Source organism: Netta rufina, assembly GCF_964035555.1.
Source record: "Netta rufina genome assembly, chromosome: 28".
Taxonomy (NCBI): domain Eukaryota; kingdom Metazoa; phylum Chordata; class Aves; order Anseriformes; family Anatidae; genus Netta; species Netta rufina.
Genome location: NC_140152.1, coordinates 2,934,737 through 2,949,355, shown reverse-complemented (window position 1 = coordinate 2,949,355; position 14,619 = coordinate 2,934,737). Strand labels below are relative to the sequence as shown.

General features: G+C 68.8%; 2 protein-coding genes across 5 annotated transcripts; both read left to right on the top strand.

The window, feature by feature from the left end:
• The first annotated feature begins 444 nt into the window (after window positions 1-444).
• On the top strand, window positions 445-11,564 carry SEMA6B (semaphorin 6B). 4 transcript variants are annotated; one of them, XM_084302491.1, is made up of 19 exons: window positions 445-581; window positions 1,984-2,315; window positions 3,813-3,959; window positions 4,199-4,328; window positions 4,592-4,652; window positions 4,752-4,814; window positions 5,188-5,289; window positions 5,720-5,810; window positions 5,889-6,008; window positions 6,110-6,198; window positions 6,306-6,523; window positions 6,639-6,770; window positions 6,974-7,123; window positions 7,824-8,042; window positions 8,863-9,003; window positions 9,203-9,280; window positions 9,488-9,546; window positions 9,637-9,836; window positions 9,927-11,564. In XM_084302491.1, exons 2-19 carry the CDS (start codon window positions 2,144-2,146, stop codon window positions 10,626-10,628), a joined length of 2,874 nt encoding a protein of 957 aa, XP_084158617.1. In that variant the 5' UTR covers window positions 445-581; window positions 1,984-2,143; the 3' UTR covers window positions 10,629-11,564. The 4 variants fall into 4 exon arrangements, with proteins under 4 accessions (XP_084158617.1, XP_084158616.1, XP_084158615.1 ...); XM_084302490.1 differs by having other exon boundaries at window positions 7,848-8,042; window positions 9,637-11,564; XM_084302489.1 differs by having other exon boundaries at window positions 9,637-11,564.
• Window positions 11,565-12,018: 454 nt separating this feature from the next.
• On the top strand, window positions 12,019-13,627 carry LRG1 (leucine rich alpha-2-glycoprotein 1). The gene is made up of 2 exons (XM_084302560.1): window positions 12,019-12,229; window positions 12,372-13,627. The coding sequence occupies exon 2, from the start codon at window positions 12,385-12,387 to the stop codon at window positions 13,387-13,389; it is 1,005 nt and encodes a 334-aa protein (XP_084158686.1). The 5' UTR covers window positions 12,019-12,229; window positions 12,372-12,384; the 3' UTR covers window positions 13,390-13,627.
• Window positions 13,628-14,619: the final 992 nt, after the last annotated feature.

Here is a 14,619-nt window from a genome sequence, read left to right as displayed (position 1 = left end):
AAATCTCAGCTCCACGGGACCGGTGGAAATCGGCCGAGATGAAATAAATTCCGCGGGGGGGGTAAAGGAACCTGGAGGGGGGGGCGCGCAGCCTTGGCACCAGCACCGCGCTGCTGGGGAGACCCCCGGGGGGGTGACCCCATTGCGGGGACCCCCTTTGCGCCCCCCCCCCCCCCGGGTCCTCTCCGCGTCCCGGGTCACGGTGGCACCGTGGCGAGGTGGGGGGGGGGGTCCGGGGGTGGCCGCCCCCCACCTCGAAGCGGTCCCAGGCGCGGTGACAGCTGCCGGGGGGGGGCGGCTCCGGTTACGGTGACATCAGCCCTACCTTGGCACCTGGTGCGGCTGGGGGGGGGGGACACGGGGGGGGGGCACAGGGGCTCGCTCCCCACACCCCCCCCCCAACCCGGGGGTCCCGGAGGAGCCGGAGAGGTGTGGGGGGGGCCACGCGTGCACGCGAGAGCTGAGCGGCTCGCGGGCTGTGCCAAGGGGACACCGGAGTCTGGGGGCTGCCGGGGGGGGGACACGGACCCAGCACCCCCCCCACGCACCCACTGCAAGTGGCCGGCAGCGGAGGAGCTCAGGTGGGCACTGGGGGGGGGGACGGGGGGGGTAGGAGTGGGATTTGGGCCCAGGTGATGTGGGGAGGGGGGGTCCCATCCTCAGGAGGGAAGGGGGAGGCACAAAGTGTCCCCCCCCAAAAAAAAAAAGGCAACGAAGGGTTGCAGAGGATCGGGGCTGTAATTTGGGGAGGGGGGGGCATAAAAGTGCAGGGCTGCGCCTCGTGCTGTGTTGGGGGGGGGTGCAGGGCGAGGGGGGAGAGATGGGGCAGGAGGCTGTGTGCCCCCCCCCCCCCAAATCCCAAAGCTGGGGGTGCAGACGGGCAGTGTCTGATGGGGAAACTGAGGCACGGAGCAGGGGAGGTGCCCGGGGGGGTGGCCGTGTGCCTGCCTGTCACCCCCCCCCCAAAAAAAAAGATAATGAAATGAAATGAAATGAAATGAAATGAAATAAAATAAAATAAAATAAAATAAAATAAAATAAAATAAAATAAAATAAAATAAAATAAAAAACCAGCGTGGGCATGGCCCCCCCCACCCCACTTATCCCAAACACGCAGACCCCGACCCCGCTGGGACCCCCCCTTGCCGCTCCCTGCCTCAGTTTCCCCACGGTGGCCGTCCCCAAACAGGGGGGCCCTGTTCGCTGCCGCCCCCCCCCCCTTTTTATTTTTTTACCCCCCCCCCCAGCCTTTTCTTCCCGCACACAATTGGGGCCATTTATCCGTTTATGCCGCCCGAGGCTCAGGTTTCCCCGGCAGCGCCGAGCCGGGGGGGGGGGGACGACGGTGACACCGGAGCCCCCGGCTGGGGTTACAGCACCCCGGGGTGACCCCGGGGGGGTCCCGCACCCCAAATCCCACCGGGACAGGGCTTGGGTGGGCTGCGGGCAGAGCAGGAGGGGATTCTCGGGTGGCTGGTATGGGGCTGAGCCCTTCCCTTGTCCCGAGGGGACTTGGCCCCCCTTTTAGGGCCCCCCTTTTAGGGCTCCCTTTCAGGGCCCCCCTTTTAGAGCCCCCCTTTTAGGGCCCCCCTTTTAGGGCTCCCCTTTTTGGGGTCCTCTTTTAGAGCCCCCTTTAGGGCCCCCCTTTTAGGGCTTCCCTTTTTGGGGTCCTCTTTTAGGGCTTCCCTTTTAGGGCCCCCCTTTCAGGGCCCCCCTTTTAGGGCCCCCGTTTTAGGGTTCCTCCTTTAGGGCTCCCTTTTAGGGCTCCCTTTTTTGGGGTCCTCTTTTAGAGCCCTCTTTCAGGGCCCCCCTTTTAGGGCTCCCTTTTAGTGCCCCCCTTTCAGGGCCCCCCTTTTAGGGCCCCCTTTACAGGCTCCCTTTTAGGGCTCCCCTTTTAGGGTTCCCCTTTTAGGGCCCCCCTTTTAGTGCCCCCCTTTTAGTGCCCCCCTTTTAGGGCCCCCCTTTTCCTCCGGCCACCTGCAGGACCTCGTGGGGACGCTTCGGTTTGGGGATCTCTGCCCCGTTTGGGAGATTTGGGTTTAATTGGAGATTTCCGTGAGATGTGGCTGGAACCGGTGCGGGAATTACCCCGATTTGGAGGTTTCTGCCCCGTTATGGGATTCGCTTCGATTTGGAGATTTCCATGAGATTTGGCTGGAACTGGTCCGGGATTTCCCAGGCCCCCCACCCCTCGGACCCCCACGTCACCTCCCTGGGGACCCGAGGTCGGCTCGTTAGGGTAACGAGGCCAGAGGACCTCAAAGTGGGGCAGCTCGTTAGGGTAACGAGGTTGGAGGAGAGGTCCCAGGCTGCAGGTAAATGAGGAACCTGGGGAGACGGCAGCGAGGCTTTAATTACCGCAATTAAATCATTAATGGCTGTTTAAAAAAAAATAGCCCGGGCGCAAAATAATAAAAATAATGATAATTAATTAATTCCGGGCTGGTTCCCAAGGGGACGGGTCCCCTGGTGGGGGCAGGATCAGGCCCTAGCAGGGACATGGGGGGCTTTGGTTGTCCCCCCGTCCCCAAAAAGCCATCGGGGGGTGAGCGGGGCTGTGACACCACGGGGACGGGGTCTGGTGTCCCCAAGGCTGTGACGCTGTGGGGTCGGGACCTGCTCGTCCCCAAGGCTGTGCCACCGGGGTCGGGTCCTGCCCGGGGGCTGGGGCACAGCGGGGTCGGGGTCGGGGGTGCCCGGGGGGGGCTGTGGGGCTGCCGAGGGGACAGGGATGGGGACGACCCCGCAGAGGGGACAGGGTCGAGGCGGGTGGCCCCATACAATGTCACCCCCCCCCGCAGCGAGAGGGCGATGGTTCGATTGAAGCCGCTCAGCCTGGATTGCTAATTAATTAAATCGCTGCCTGGCTGTTAATTACCCAGCCTGGCCCCGGGCGCCTCTGCCCCACGCGGTGCCAACAGGGACGGGGCTGGGAGCCCCAAAGGGGACGGGGACAGCGGTGGCTTTGTGTGGGGGGGGGGCTGTGGGGGCTGGCTCCTGCGTTCCCATTGATCCCCCCCAAGCCTCCTGACCGGGTTTGGGACGGTGGCTGTAGGGCTGGGATAGGGAAACCACTCCCCACGTCCCTGTTTGTGGGGTGGCTGTGCTCCCTGTGCCCCCCCTGTCCCCATATCCCCACGTCCCCGTGTCCCCCATCCCCCTGTCCCCCCATCCCCATATTTCCCCATCCCCAAGCCCCCCCCGTCTCCATGTCCCCCATCCCCATGTCCCCATGGACCCTGTGCCCCCCCCTCCCCATATCCCCATCCCCAAGCCCCCCCACCCCCATCCCCCTGTCCCCATGTCCCCATGCTCCCAGCCTGGCCGTGCACAGGATTATTCCCCCCCCTTTGGGGTTTGTGGCCGCGCAGTGCCCAAATTTCCCCGCTCCCACCCCGTAGGACGCCCGCAGCCCAGTTTGGGCCCAGTTTGGGCCCAGTAGCCCCAGTGCGGAGCTGCGCAGGCGCTGGGAGCGCCTCAGGGAGGGAGCGGGGGCGTGGGGGCCGCTTTTCCCAGCATTTTTGACATTCTTCAAGCCGGGGAAGGAACTCGCTTCCCCCTCGCCAATCCCACACGCTGTCCCCCAGCCCCACGGCTGGCACCGGACCAGCCCCAGGACCCCCACCTCGAGCCAAGACCCCCCCCCCCCCCAAAAAAAAATCCCCGACACCAGGGGCACCCCATGAAGGTGCCGGCTCCGATGGCTTTGGGGTGCGGGTGCAGCGATGGGGGGGGGATCCGTGGGGCTCAGCCCGGAGCGGGGGGGACACCGGGTGCTGCCCCCTCCCCAATAACCTGTCCCCTACCCGTAGGTGCTGCGGGTGCCCTCCCGCGCCGGGGGGAGACCATGCGGCCCCCCCGCGCCCCCCTGGTCCTGCTGCTGCTGCTGGCAGCCGAGAGGACGGCGCGTGGCACCTTCCCCGAGGAGCCCGGCCCCATCACCGTGGCCCCCGAGGACTGTGAGTGCCTGCTGGGGTCGCCCCCCCCCCGGCAGGGATGTGGGGAGGGGGCTCAGGGCGTTGCGCATCGGGGGGGGGGGGACACACGGCGCGGAGAGGGGTCGGGGATGGGGTGACGGTTTTGGGGTGCCCCTGTGGGTTGGGGAGCGTGGTTGGTTGGTTTTGGGGATGGGGTGGCAGCGTGATGTCCTGTGTCGTGTGTCTGTGTCCCCCCCCCCTCTCTGTGACCCCCCCCCCAGATGTGAAGCACTACGCCGTGTTCGTGGGCCACGGGGGGAGCCGCCTGGTCGGCCCCGAGGGTGCCGGCCCCGAGCGCCTCAACATCCAGCGCATCCTCAAGGTCAACAGGACCCTCTTCATCGGGGACAGGTGGGGAACGGGACGGGGGGGGGGGCACAAACCTTCCCTTGGGGGGGGCACCTGGCACCTCCCTGCAGCCCCCCCTTTGCTCAGGAGGGACCCCGCTACCTGCCCCCGGCACCCAAAATCTGCCCCGGCCTCGTGCCCTGCGGGTTGGGCACCCCAATGGCACGGTCTGGGGGGGGGGCACTGTGCTGTCCACAGAGCCTGCAGCCCCCGGGGGTGTCCCCGAGCCCCCCAGGGTGGTGACACCCCCGTGTCCCCCCCCCTAGGGACAACGTTTACCGCGTGAGCCTGGAGCCTGGCACGGGCAGCGAGCTGCGCTACCACCGGGTAAGCACTTTGGGGACCTGGGGGGGGGGGGACACCAGCGGGGGGGGGGCTTCACCCTGACCCCCCCCACTGGATTTTCTCCCCCCCCCCTTCCCACAGAAGCTGACGTGGCAGTCGAACCAGCACGACATCAGCATCTGCAAGATGAAGGGGAAACACGAGGTACGGGGGGGGGTCCCTGCCCCATGCGCCCCCCCCCTCCCTGCACCCTCCCGCACCCCGTGCCGTGGGGGCACAGCTCCCGGCATGTCCCGTCCCCCCCCCACCGCGGTGTCACCTCCCGGCTCCCTGCCACCCTTTGTGTCCGAGGTGATTTATTGGAGGCTTGGATAATTGGGTTTGTAATTAATTATTTCTGGCCCGCTGCTCGGAGCAGGCTCAGCTCTGCCACAAATCCAATCGCCAGGTCCCGTAAACGCCACGCGGGGCCCGAACCCTCACCGAGGGGGCTGGGGGGGGGTTTTGGGGGGGGAGCCCCCCGGGGCTGGTGCCGGGGAGGGGGAGCGCGGAGGCTGAGGGCCCCCTCTCGGTGCAGGCAGAGTGCCGAAACTTCATCAAGGTGCTGCTGGTGCGGAACGAGAGCCTGCTCTTCGTGTGCGGCACCAACGCCTTCAACCCCGTCTGCGCCAACTACAGCGTGAGTGTGTCCCCCCCCCCGGCGTCACCTGGGGTCATTCTGGGCCACCCGGGGTCACCTGGGGCCACCCGGGGTCACCTGGAGCCACCTGGGGTCCCCCAGGGCCATACGGCAGGGAGGGCACACGTGGATGTGCCCGAAGTTATGAGCATGACGTGGGAGTCCTTGGGGTGCCACGTCCAGTTCTCATGGGGGTGTCCTGCTCCCCGGGGTGGGGACACCACCCACCAGACCCCACTGTCCTTGCACGGCCCCGTGGTGGCCCTACTCATGGCCCTGCTGCTCACAGCCCTTTGGTGGCCCTTTTATGGCCCCGTGGCCCTGCTCGTGGCCCCATGGTGGCCCTGCTCACGGCCCCCACTCACGGCCCCATGGTCCTGCTCACGGCCCCATGGTGACCCCCCTCACGTCCCCGTCTCTCCCGCTGCAGATGGACACGCTGGAGCCCGTCGGGGACAACATCAGCGGCATGGCACGGTGCCCCTACGACCCCAAGCACGCCAACGTGGCCCTGTTCACCGGTCCGTCCCCCCTCCCCACGTGCCGTCCCCCTCCCCGCGCCCCACCCTCGCGTCCCACTCACGCCTCTGTCCCACCAGGGGGGATGCTCTTCACGGCCACGGTGACAGATTTCCTGGCCATCGACGCCGTCATCTACCGCAGCCTGGGGGACAGCCCGACCCTGCGCACCGTCAAGCACGACTCCAAGTGGTTCAAAGGTGTTTTTTGGGGCGCACGGCGCCCCGCGGCTCGGCGCGGCACCCGTCCCCGTCCCCTCTGGTCCCGTCCCGGAGCAGCCCTGACCCTGCTGTCCCCGCAGAGCCCTACTTCGTGCACGCCGTGGAGTGGAGGAGCCACGTCTACTTCTTCTTCCGCGAGATCGCCATGGAGTACAACTACCTGGAGAAGGTGGGAGAGGTCCCCGCGGTGACCCCGGGGGGCAGCTGGGGTGGGAACGGGGCCAAGGGGACCGTCCCCGGGGCCGGGTGCCAGGCGGTGACAGGCGTCCCTGGCAGGTGGTGGTGTCCCGAGTGGCTCGGGTGTGCAAGAACGACATGGGGGGGTCGCAGCGGGTGCTAGAGAAGCAGTGGACGTCCTTCCTCAAGGCCCGGCTCAACTGCTCCGTGCCGGGCGACTCGCACTTCTACTTCAACGTCATCCAGGCCGTGACCGACATCCTGGAGCTGGACGGGCGCCCCGTGGTGCTCGCCGTCTTCTCTACACCCACCAACAGGTCAGCCCCGAGCCCTGCTGAGCCCCCCCGAGCTGGGCTGGGACCCCACCGAGTGCCCCCCCCCAGGGATGAGGGGATGGCTCGGGGTGTTCACCCCGTGCCCGTGTCTCTGCAGCATCCCCGGCTCGGCCGTCTGCGCCTTCGACATGACCCAAGTGGCCGCCGTCTTCGAGGGACGATTCCGGGAGCAGAAATCCCCCGAGTCCATCTGGACGCCGGTGCCCGAGGACATGGTGCCGAAGCCGCGGTGAGTGAGTGAGTGAGCGCAGGGATGGGGACGGGAAAGGGACGTGGGGACGGGGCTGGGGACAGGGATGGGGATGGGAGTGGTGCTGAGGGCTGGTGCTGGCGGGGACGGGGATGGGGATGGAGAAGGGGATGGGGATGGGGATGGGGGCAGGTGCCAGCCGTGCAGTGACGGCGCTGAGCCCCGGCGTGCCGTGGCGGCAGGCCCGGGTGCTGTGCGGCCCCGGGGATGCGCTACAACTCCTCCAGCACCTTCCCCGACGAGATCCTCACCTTCGTCAAGACGCACCCGCTGATGGACGAGGCGGTGCCGTCCCTGGGCAACGTGCCCTGGATCGTCCGCACCATGAGCCGGTGAGCTCCCGGCGGCAGGATCGGGCCCGGGGAGGCTCAAGGGGGGGAGGTCCCCCGGGGGTGTCCGTGCACGTGTGGGGTGCTCACAGCCGTGTCCACGTGCGCGGCTCACGCTGGTGCACGGGAGCCGCCGGCGCTGCCCTCGCGCACGCGCGGAGAGGCGCAGGGGCGCGTGCCAGCGGCGGGCGAGCACCAGGAGACCTGATAAATCTCATAAACTTTGCAGTTGAGATCGTCTCATCCTAATTAAATCTACCTTAATTGCTGCTTGACGGGGAATTAATCACGCGGTGCTCGCGGGCCCGCTGGCAGGGCAGGCAGGGTGTGCACGGGGCTGGGGGAAGGCGGTGGGGCTGGCGACCGGCTGGGGTCCCGTGAGGGGTCACGGGGGGGATCCCAGGTGGGATTTGGGCTGGAGACCCCCTGGGATTGGTGGGGGGGGATCCAGGCTGGATCCTGAGTGGGTTTGGCAGGGATCTGAGCCAGGATCTGGATGGGATCTGCTCTGGGTCTGCCTGGTTCCTGCGCAGAATCCGGGCCAGGTCTGGCTGGGATCTGGACCGGTTCCATTTGGGACCTCCACTGCCCCCCGCGCTCCCCGGTGGCTCCCGCTGGGGGCTGGCTGCAATCTGTCCATCCCCGCCCACCGGGGGTCCCAGCTCCCACCCTGCCTCAGTTTCCCCTCCCGCGGGCTCCCCAGCGCCTCGCTCGGCTCACACCGCAGGTACCAGCTCCGCAGGATCGTGGTGGACACCGCGGCGGGGCCGTGGGGCAACCACACCGTGGTGTTCCTGGGCTCCAGCACGGGCACCGTCCTCAAGTTCCTCATCCACCCCAACGCCACCCGCAGCCCCGCGCCCGCGCCCCCCGGCAGCCAGAGCGTCTTCCTGGAGGAGTTTGAGACCTACCAGCCGGGGAGGTACGGGGGGTGGGTGCACGGACGGATGGACGGACGGGTGGAGGGAGGGATGGATGGACGGACGGACGGATGGATGGGTGAGTGGGTGGATGGATGGATGGATGGATGGATGGACGGACGGATGGGTAAGTGGGTGGATGAAAGGGTGGGCAGGTGGATGGATGGATGGACAGACAGACAGACAGATGGAAGGGTGGATGGGTGAGTGGGTGGGTGGATGGATGGACAGACAGATGGATGGAAGGGTGGGTGGGTGGATGAATGAATGGATGAGTGGATGGAAGGGTGGGTGGACGAATGGAAGGGTGGGTGGATGGACAGATGGATGGACAGACAGACGGATGGATGGATGGATTGATGGAAGGGTGGGTGGATGGACAGATGGACGGGTGGTTGAATGAATGGGTGAGTGGATGGATGAGAGTGATGGATGGATGGGTGGGTGGGTGGGTGGGTGGGTGGGTGAGGGGGTTGATGATTGGGTGGGTAAGGGGAGGGCTGGCTGGACAGAGGGTGGTCGGATGGATGGGTGGGTGGGTGGGCTGATGGGGTGCTTGGATGGATGAGGTGGTCGTGGAGGGATTGACTGGTGGCTGCAAGGTGAAATGGGAGCAGGAATGAGGTGGTTAAGGACGGACGGACGGACAGATGGATGGATGGATGAAAGGAACAGAAGGATACAAGGGCTGGATGAGTGGGGGAGGCAGAGGGCTGGGTTTGTGGACGAGACGGGGGCCCACAGGTGAGCTCCCTCCTCCGGACCAGCCCCCGGCGGGGAGCTGGTCTCTGCCCCACCAGCTGAGCTCTGCCTCATGCCCAGGTGTGGCCGGGACACGGAGGACGAGCGGCGGCTGCTGGGCCTGGAGCTGGACAAGGCGGCCGGGTCCCTGCTGCTGGCCTTCCCCCCGTGCGTGGCCAGGGTGCCCGTGGCCCGCTGCCAGCAGCACTCGGGCTGCATGAAGTGAGTGAGGGGGCTCCGTGCGAGGAGGGGGGGGGCTCTGACACCCCGTGGATCTGTCCCGTGCCAGGGTCGGGCTGGGAACGGGAGCACCGCTGGGGGAAACTGAGGCACGGTGCTGGGGCAGGGTTCCTGGAGGGGGCCGGGGTGTCGCCCCCCCCCCTGTGCCGGGGGTGTTCCTGACCCCGCTGTGCCCTGCCAGGAACTGCCTTGGGAGCCGGGATCCGTACTGTGGCTGGACGCCCGAGGGCTCCTGCATCTTCCTGGAGCCCAGCCCCAGGTAATGGAGTGGGGGGGGGGGGCACGAGGGGAACGGGGGGGTCCCAGGGGCTCCCCAGAGCCTGCGAAGCTTGAGCTGCATCAGCTCCACCTGCTCCCCAAACCTAACCCCAGCAAATGCAGCACTGGCTGAAGCAAGCTGCCAGCCCCGTGCCAGGCTGTTAGGCACTAACCCCCCCAAAAAAAATTTATGTCCCCCCCCTCACAGGACAGCTTTCGAGCAGGACATTGCCGGTGGCAGCACATCGCACCTGGGCGAGTGCGAGGGTGAGCGTGGGGCAGGGAGGGGGCTCGGGGACACCGGGGGGGGACACCGCAGCCATCCCCTGACGCCCCCCCCCCCTTGCCGTCACCAAGGGCTGGTGACCGAGAGCTTCGTGGACGAGCCGGACGGGCTGGTGTCGGTGAACCTGCTGGTGATCTCCTCCGTGGCCGCCTTCGTCATCGGCGCCGTCATCTCGGGCTTCAGCGTCTGCTGGTTCATCGGGCACCGGGACCGCAAGGAGCTGGCGCGGCGCAAGGACAAGGAGACCATCCTGGCACACAGCGAGTCGGTGGTGAGCGTCAGCCGGCTGGGCGAGCGGCGAGCGCGCGCGGGGCAACCCGGAGCCCTGCTGGCCCCGCTCATGCCCAACGGCTGGCCCAAGGAGCTGGGCAAGGCGAGCCAACACGACCTGGACTCGGGCGTCCTGCCCACGCCGGAGCAGACCCCGCTGCAGCAGAAGCGCTGCCCCGGCACCCTCCAAAACTGCACCTGGGAGCAGAGCCACAACATCATCAACGCCGCGCTGCGGGACCCCGGCACCGCCGCCACCGCCGCCGCCGCCGCCGCTGGACGTCTCCACGCCGGCCCCGGCCGCTCGGCCCGCGGCATGCCCCTCTCCTGCCACGCCATCCTGGTGGACCAGGAGCTGGAGGCCGAACTCAGCGACTCCTCGGGCGACGGGCACTGGGGCCGGGACCCCCCCGAGGGTCCCCGTGCCCGGCAGCACCCCGCCACCGGCGCCCGCCGCCCGCCCCGCAGCTCCTACGGCGACTTCGCCGGCACGCCGCGCCCCAGCCCCGACCGCCGGCGCGTGGTTTCGGCGCCGGGTGGGGATGGGGGGGACTTTGCCGAGGGGCCGCCCTGGCACCCCGAGCAGCTGAACTTCAACGCCAACAACGGCACGGGCCGCCCCGGCGCCCACCTCAAGAGGAACCACACATTTAACAGCGGCGAAGCGCCGGCGGGGGGCTACGGGCGGCACGGCACGGCACCGCGGGCGCACGGCGCGGGCCCCCCACGGGCGCTCACGGACCTGCACCACCTCCTGCGCTACGGCGTGGAGCGGACTCCCTCGGGCAAATAGGGCCCCGCTGCCCGTCCCGGCACCCACGGGCGCTGCCCACGCTCTTGTGGACGCTCTCCACCTCCACGCCGCGCCGCGGTCCCCCCCCCGGGTTCCCTGGGGACGGGGACGAGGTGACCCCAGGGCAGGAGCGGCGGGCACGGGGAGGGCTGAGATGCTGCATGGGGGACGGGTGCAGGGTTTGGGGCCGTCCCCACCTGTCCCCACTGTCCCCGGCTGGCACGGGGCAGTGCCCTGTGCTCCGGGTGTCCGTCTGTCCCGTCCCCTCCGCAGGCTGGACCCAGGGACCGCTGCGCCCTGGGGGGGGATCCCTGGGAGGCAGCAGGATGGACACACGGACACGGGCGAAACTGAGGCAGAGCGAGGCTGTACCCCCGCACCTCCCCGGAGCCCCCCCAGTCCCGAATCAGCCCTGCCTGGGCACTCAGGGGGCTTTGTGGGTGCTGCCAGCACCCTGGGGACACCCGGACAGGACAGCACCGAGCAGCCCCCTCCAGCTCCAAGCCCCCAGCTCTCCCCTCCTCAAAAGCACTGCTGGGGGCTGGAGCCTGGAGGGGGGGGGGGGCCCTGCTCTCACCGGGGCGCGCTGGGGGTCCCACTGACCCCACTCTCTGCTGGCAAAGGGTGCCCTTTCGGTGCCGGCCCTGCCCCAGCTGCAGGCAGGAGCGAGAAGGGGGGGGGGGGCAAAAAGGGGTCAGGACCCCCCCGGTACCGAGGCGGGTCAGCCCGGTGCTCCCCAGGGGGCTGCGCACAGGGGGGCTGCGGGTGCTGCGTGCCCCTTGGGGGGGGGGGGGGGCCGGCCCGCAGCACTGCCCCACGCTGTAAATAGGGTGCCAGGGCACCGTGGGCACCCCGCCGCCCCGGGCCGGCCATGCATGCGACAGCGGAAACGTCTCTGTATAACCCCGGAGCCCCGCAATAAATTTCTGTTTACAAGAGGAGAATTCCCTCCCCGCTGCCGCCACCTCGGACGCTGCTTCTCTGCTCCGGGGGGGGGGGGGGCTCCGGGATGTGGCACGGGGAGAGGCAAAGCAGGTCATGGTGCTGGGCGCTCCCCCCACATCCCGGGGGATTTGCCTGCACCGGGGCGTGCGGCTGCTGCCGGTGCCCGGCCACATCCTGGCAGCATGGAAATGGGGACGGCCACGTCCCACGGGTGGGTCCCCTGGGGGGCACGGGGCCAGCTGGGGGAGGCAAGGGGCTGGAGGGTGATTTGGGGCAGGGGGAGCGTGCGTCCTGTTGCGCTAAGCCTCCTCTCCCAGCGTGCACACCCACCCCCATCTCCGCGCACTCGCACCCTCTTGTGGACACCCACAGCCCGGGGGGGGGCACCCACCGTGCCCCCAGCCCCCTGTGGTGTGCAGGAGGTCAATGCCGTGCCCCCCCCATGCTGTGGGGTGATGGGGACGAGGGGATGTGAGCGCCCTGCCCCTGCCCCGGGTGCTGGCACCGTGCGAGCTGGCAGCGCTGGCGAAGGCGGTGATTTCCCGAGCGGCACGTGAGGACGAGCCACCAACCAGCCCCGGTGACGGCCACCACCACCGGGGAGGAAGGAGCCAGGACCGTCAGCCCCCGAGGAGCCCGGCCGACCCCTGCAGGAGGTGAGGACAGGGCTGGGGGGGCAGCCGGGAGCGGGGTTGGGGACAGGGGACACGGGGACGGGGACATTTGGAGAGGCGGTGGCGGGGCTGGGAGCTGCAGGGCTTGCACAACCCTCGGGTGACGGCAGCCTCCTGCCCGCAGCCCCAGCACCACCATGGTGCCGCCGGCCCGGATCCTGCCGCCGCTGCTGCTGCTGGTGCTGAGCAGCCCCTCCACGCCGTGCCCCCTGCAGCCCAACGCCACCCGCTTCGTCTGCACCGAGCCCACCCTGCGCACCTTCCCCGGGGGGCTGCCCCCCACCACGCTGGCCGTCTCGGTGGAGTTCACGGCCGTGACCACCCTGCCCCCCGACGCCCTGGCGGGGCTGCCGGAGCTGCAGGAGCTGCACCTTGCCTCCAACCTCCTGGCCTCCCTGCCCGAGGAGCTGCTGTGGCCCGTGCCCTCCCTGCGCGTCCTCGACCTGACGGACAACGCGCTGCCCGAGCTGCCCGCCGGCCTCTTCCAGCGCTCCCAGCTCCTGCAGCACCTGGTGCTGCGGGGGAACCGCCTGCGGGCGCTGCAGCCCTCCTGGTTCCAGCTCCTGGCCCGCCTGCGCTGGCTCGACGTGGGGGCCAACGCGCTGGCAGAGCTGCCTCCGGAGGTTTTCCGCCCGCTGGTGTCCCTGCACAGCCTGGACCTGTCCCACAACCGCCTGCAGAGCCTGGACTCGGGCTCTCTGGCTGGGCTGCGGGAGCTGGAGCGGCTCGACCTGGAGGGGAACCGGCTCCGCGCGCTGCCCCCCGACGCCTTCGCGCCCGTGCCCGCCCTGCGCCTGCTTTTCCTGCAGGGCAACGAGCTGCAGGCGCTGCCCGCCGGCCTCTTTGCCCCCCTCAGCCACCTCCAGGTCCTCGACCTGGCGCACAACCGGCTGCGGGCCCTGGAGCTGCCCCCGCGCCCCCCCGGCCCCCCGCTGTCCCTCGACATCTCGGGCAACCCCTGGGCCTGCGAGTGCCCGCTGCTGGAGCTCCTGCGGCGTGCGGCCCCGCAGCTCGTGGCTGCTCGTGGCACCCTCTGTGCCAGCCCCCCGCACCGCCAGGGGCAGGAGGTGGGCACCCTGAGCCAGGCTGGGGACACGGGATGCCAGCCCGAGGAGGACGGGCAGAGCCTGCCCGAGCCCTAGGCAAAGGGATTGGGGTCGCCCAGGTGCCCGCATGGGTCCCCTCCTGGGTCCCCTCTTGGGTCCCCTCCTGCCCTGACGCTGCGTCCCCAGCCGAGCCGAACTCTCCTGGGGAAACTGAGGCAGGGGGAGCCCGTTCCCCCTGTTCCCATCCCACCTTCTCCACCCCGATGGCCCCCAGCCCTGTCCCACCTGTCCCACGTCCCTGTCCCCATCCCACCCCCCAAGACATTAAACAGCGACCTGGAGACAATGCTCTTTGTTCTGCGGTGTCCTGCAGTGTCCCCGGGTCACGCAGTGCCAGGCGCCCTGTCCCACGGCCCAGTCCCTCTTTGTCCCCTGCCCACCCCCATCCGGACCAGCCCCATCCCCACGGGACCACCCCCCGGGTGCCACCACGGTGCCACCTCTGCGTGACACCAAGCCCGAGGACCTGCAGGGGCTGCTGGTGGCACTGAGGGGCCCTGATGGCATGGGGACGCTGGGCACGGGGACGCTTGGTGCAAGGGGACACGGGGTATGGGGACACCTGGCGTGGGGAGGTTGGAATTTTGGGATGGGGATGGTCACCTGGCATGGGGACACTTGGCATGGGGACACACGGCACGGGGACATGGTATGGGGACACCTGGCAAGGGGACACCTGGCATGAGGACACATGGCACGGGGACACTTGGTACAGGGTCACCTGCTATGGGCACACACGGCAAGGGGACACTTGGCATGCGGGCGCACGGCAAGGAGACGTGGTATGGGGACACCTGGCATGGGGAATCTTGGCACGGGGACACCTGGCATGGGGACACATGGCACAGGGTCACCTGCTAGGGGGTCACACGGATAGGGGACACCGGGCATGGGGACACCAGGCGTGGGAGGGAGATGCTTGGCACGGGGACACCGGGCATGGGGACATTTGGTGCAGGGTCACCTGCTATGGGGTCACGGGGATAGGGGACACCGGGCATGGGGACATGGGGCACGGGGTCACCAACTATGGGGTCGCACGGGTGGGGGACACTTGGCACGGGGTCACTCCCTATGGGGTCACAGGGCTGGGGGCCGCCTGCCGTGGGGACAGGGGGCACGGGGACAGCCCCGGGCAGGATGCGGCCCCCCCCGGCCCCACGTGGCGCCCCCCCCAGGTCCCGCCCCCCCCCTCCCAATTGGCTGAGCCGCGGCCCTCCCCTCCGCCGATTGGCTCCCGCCTTCACTATGAATCCGGCGCTGGGC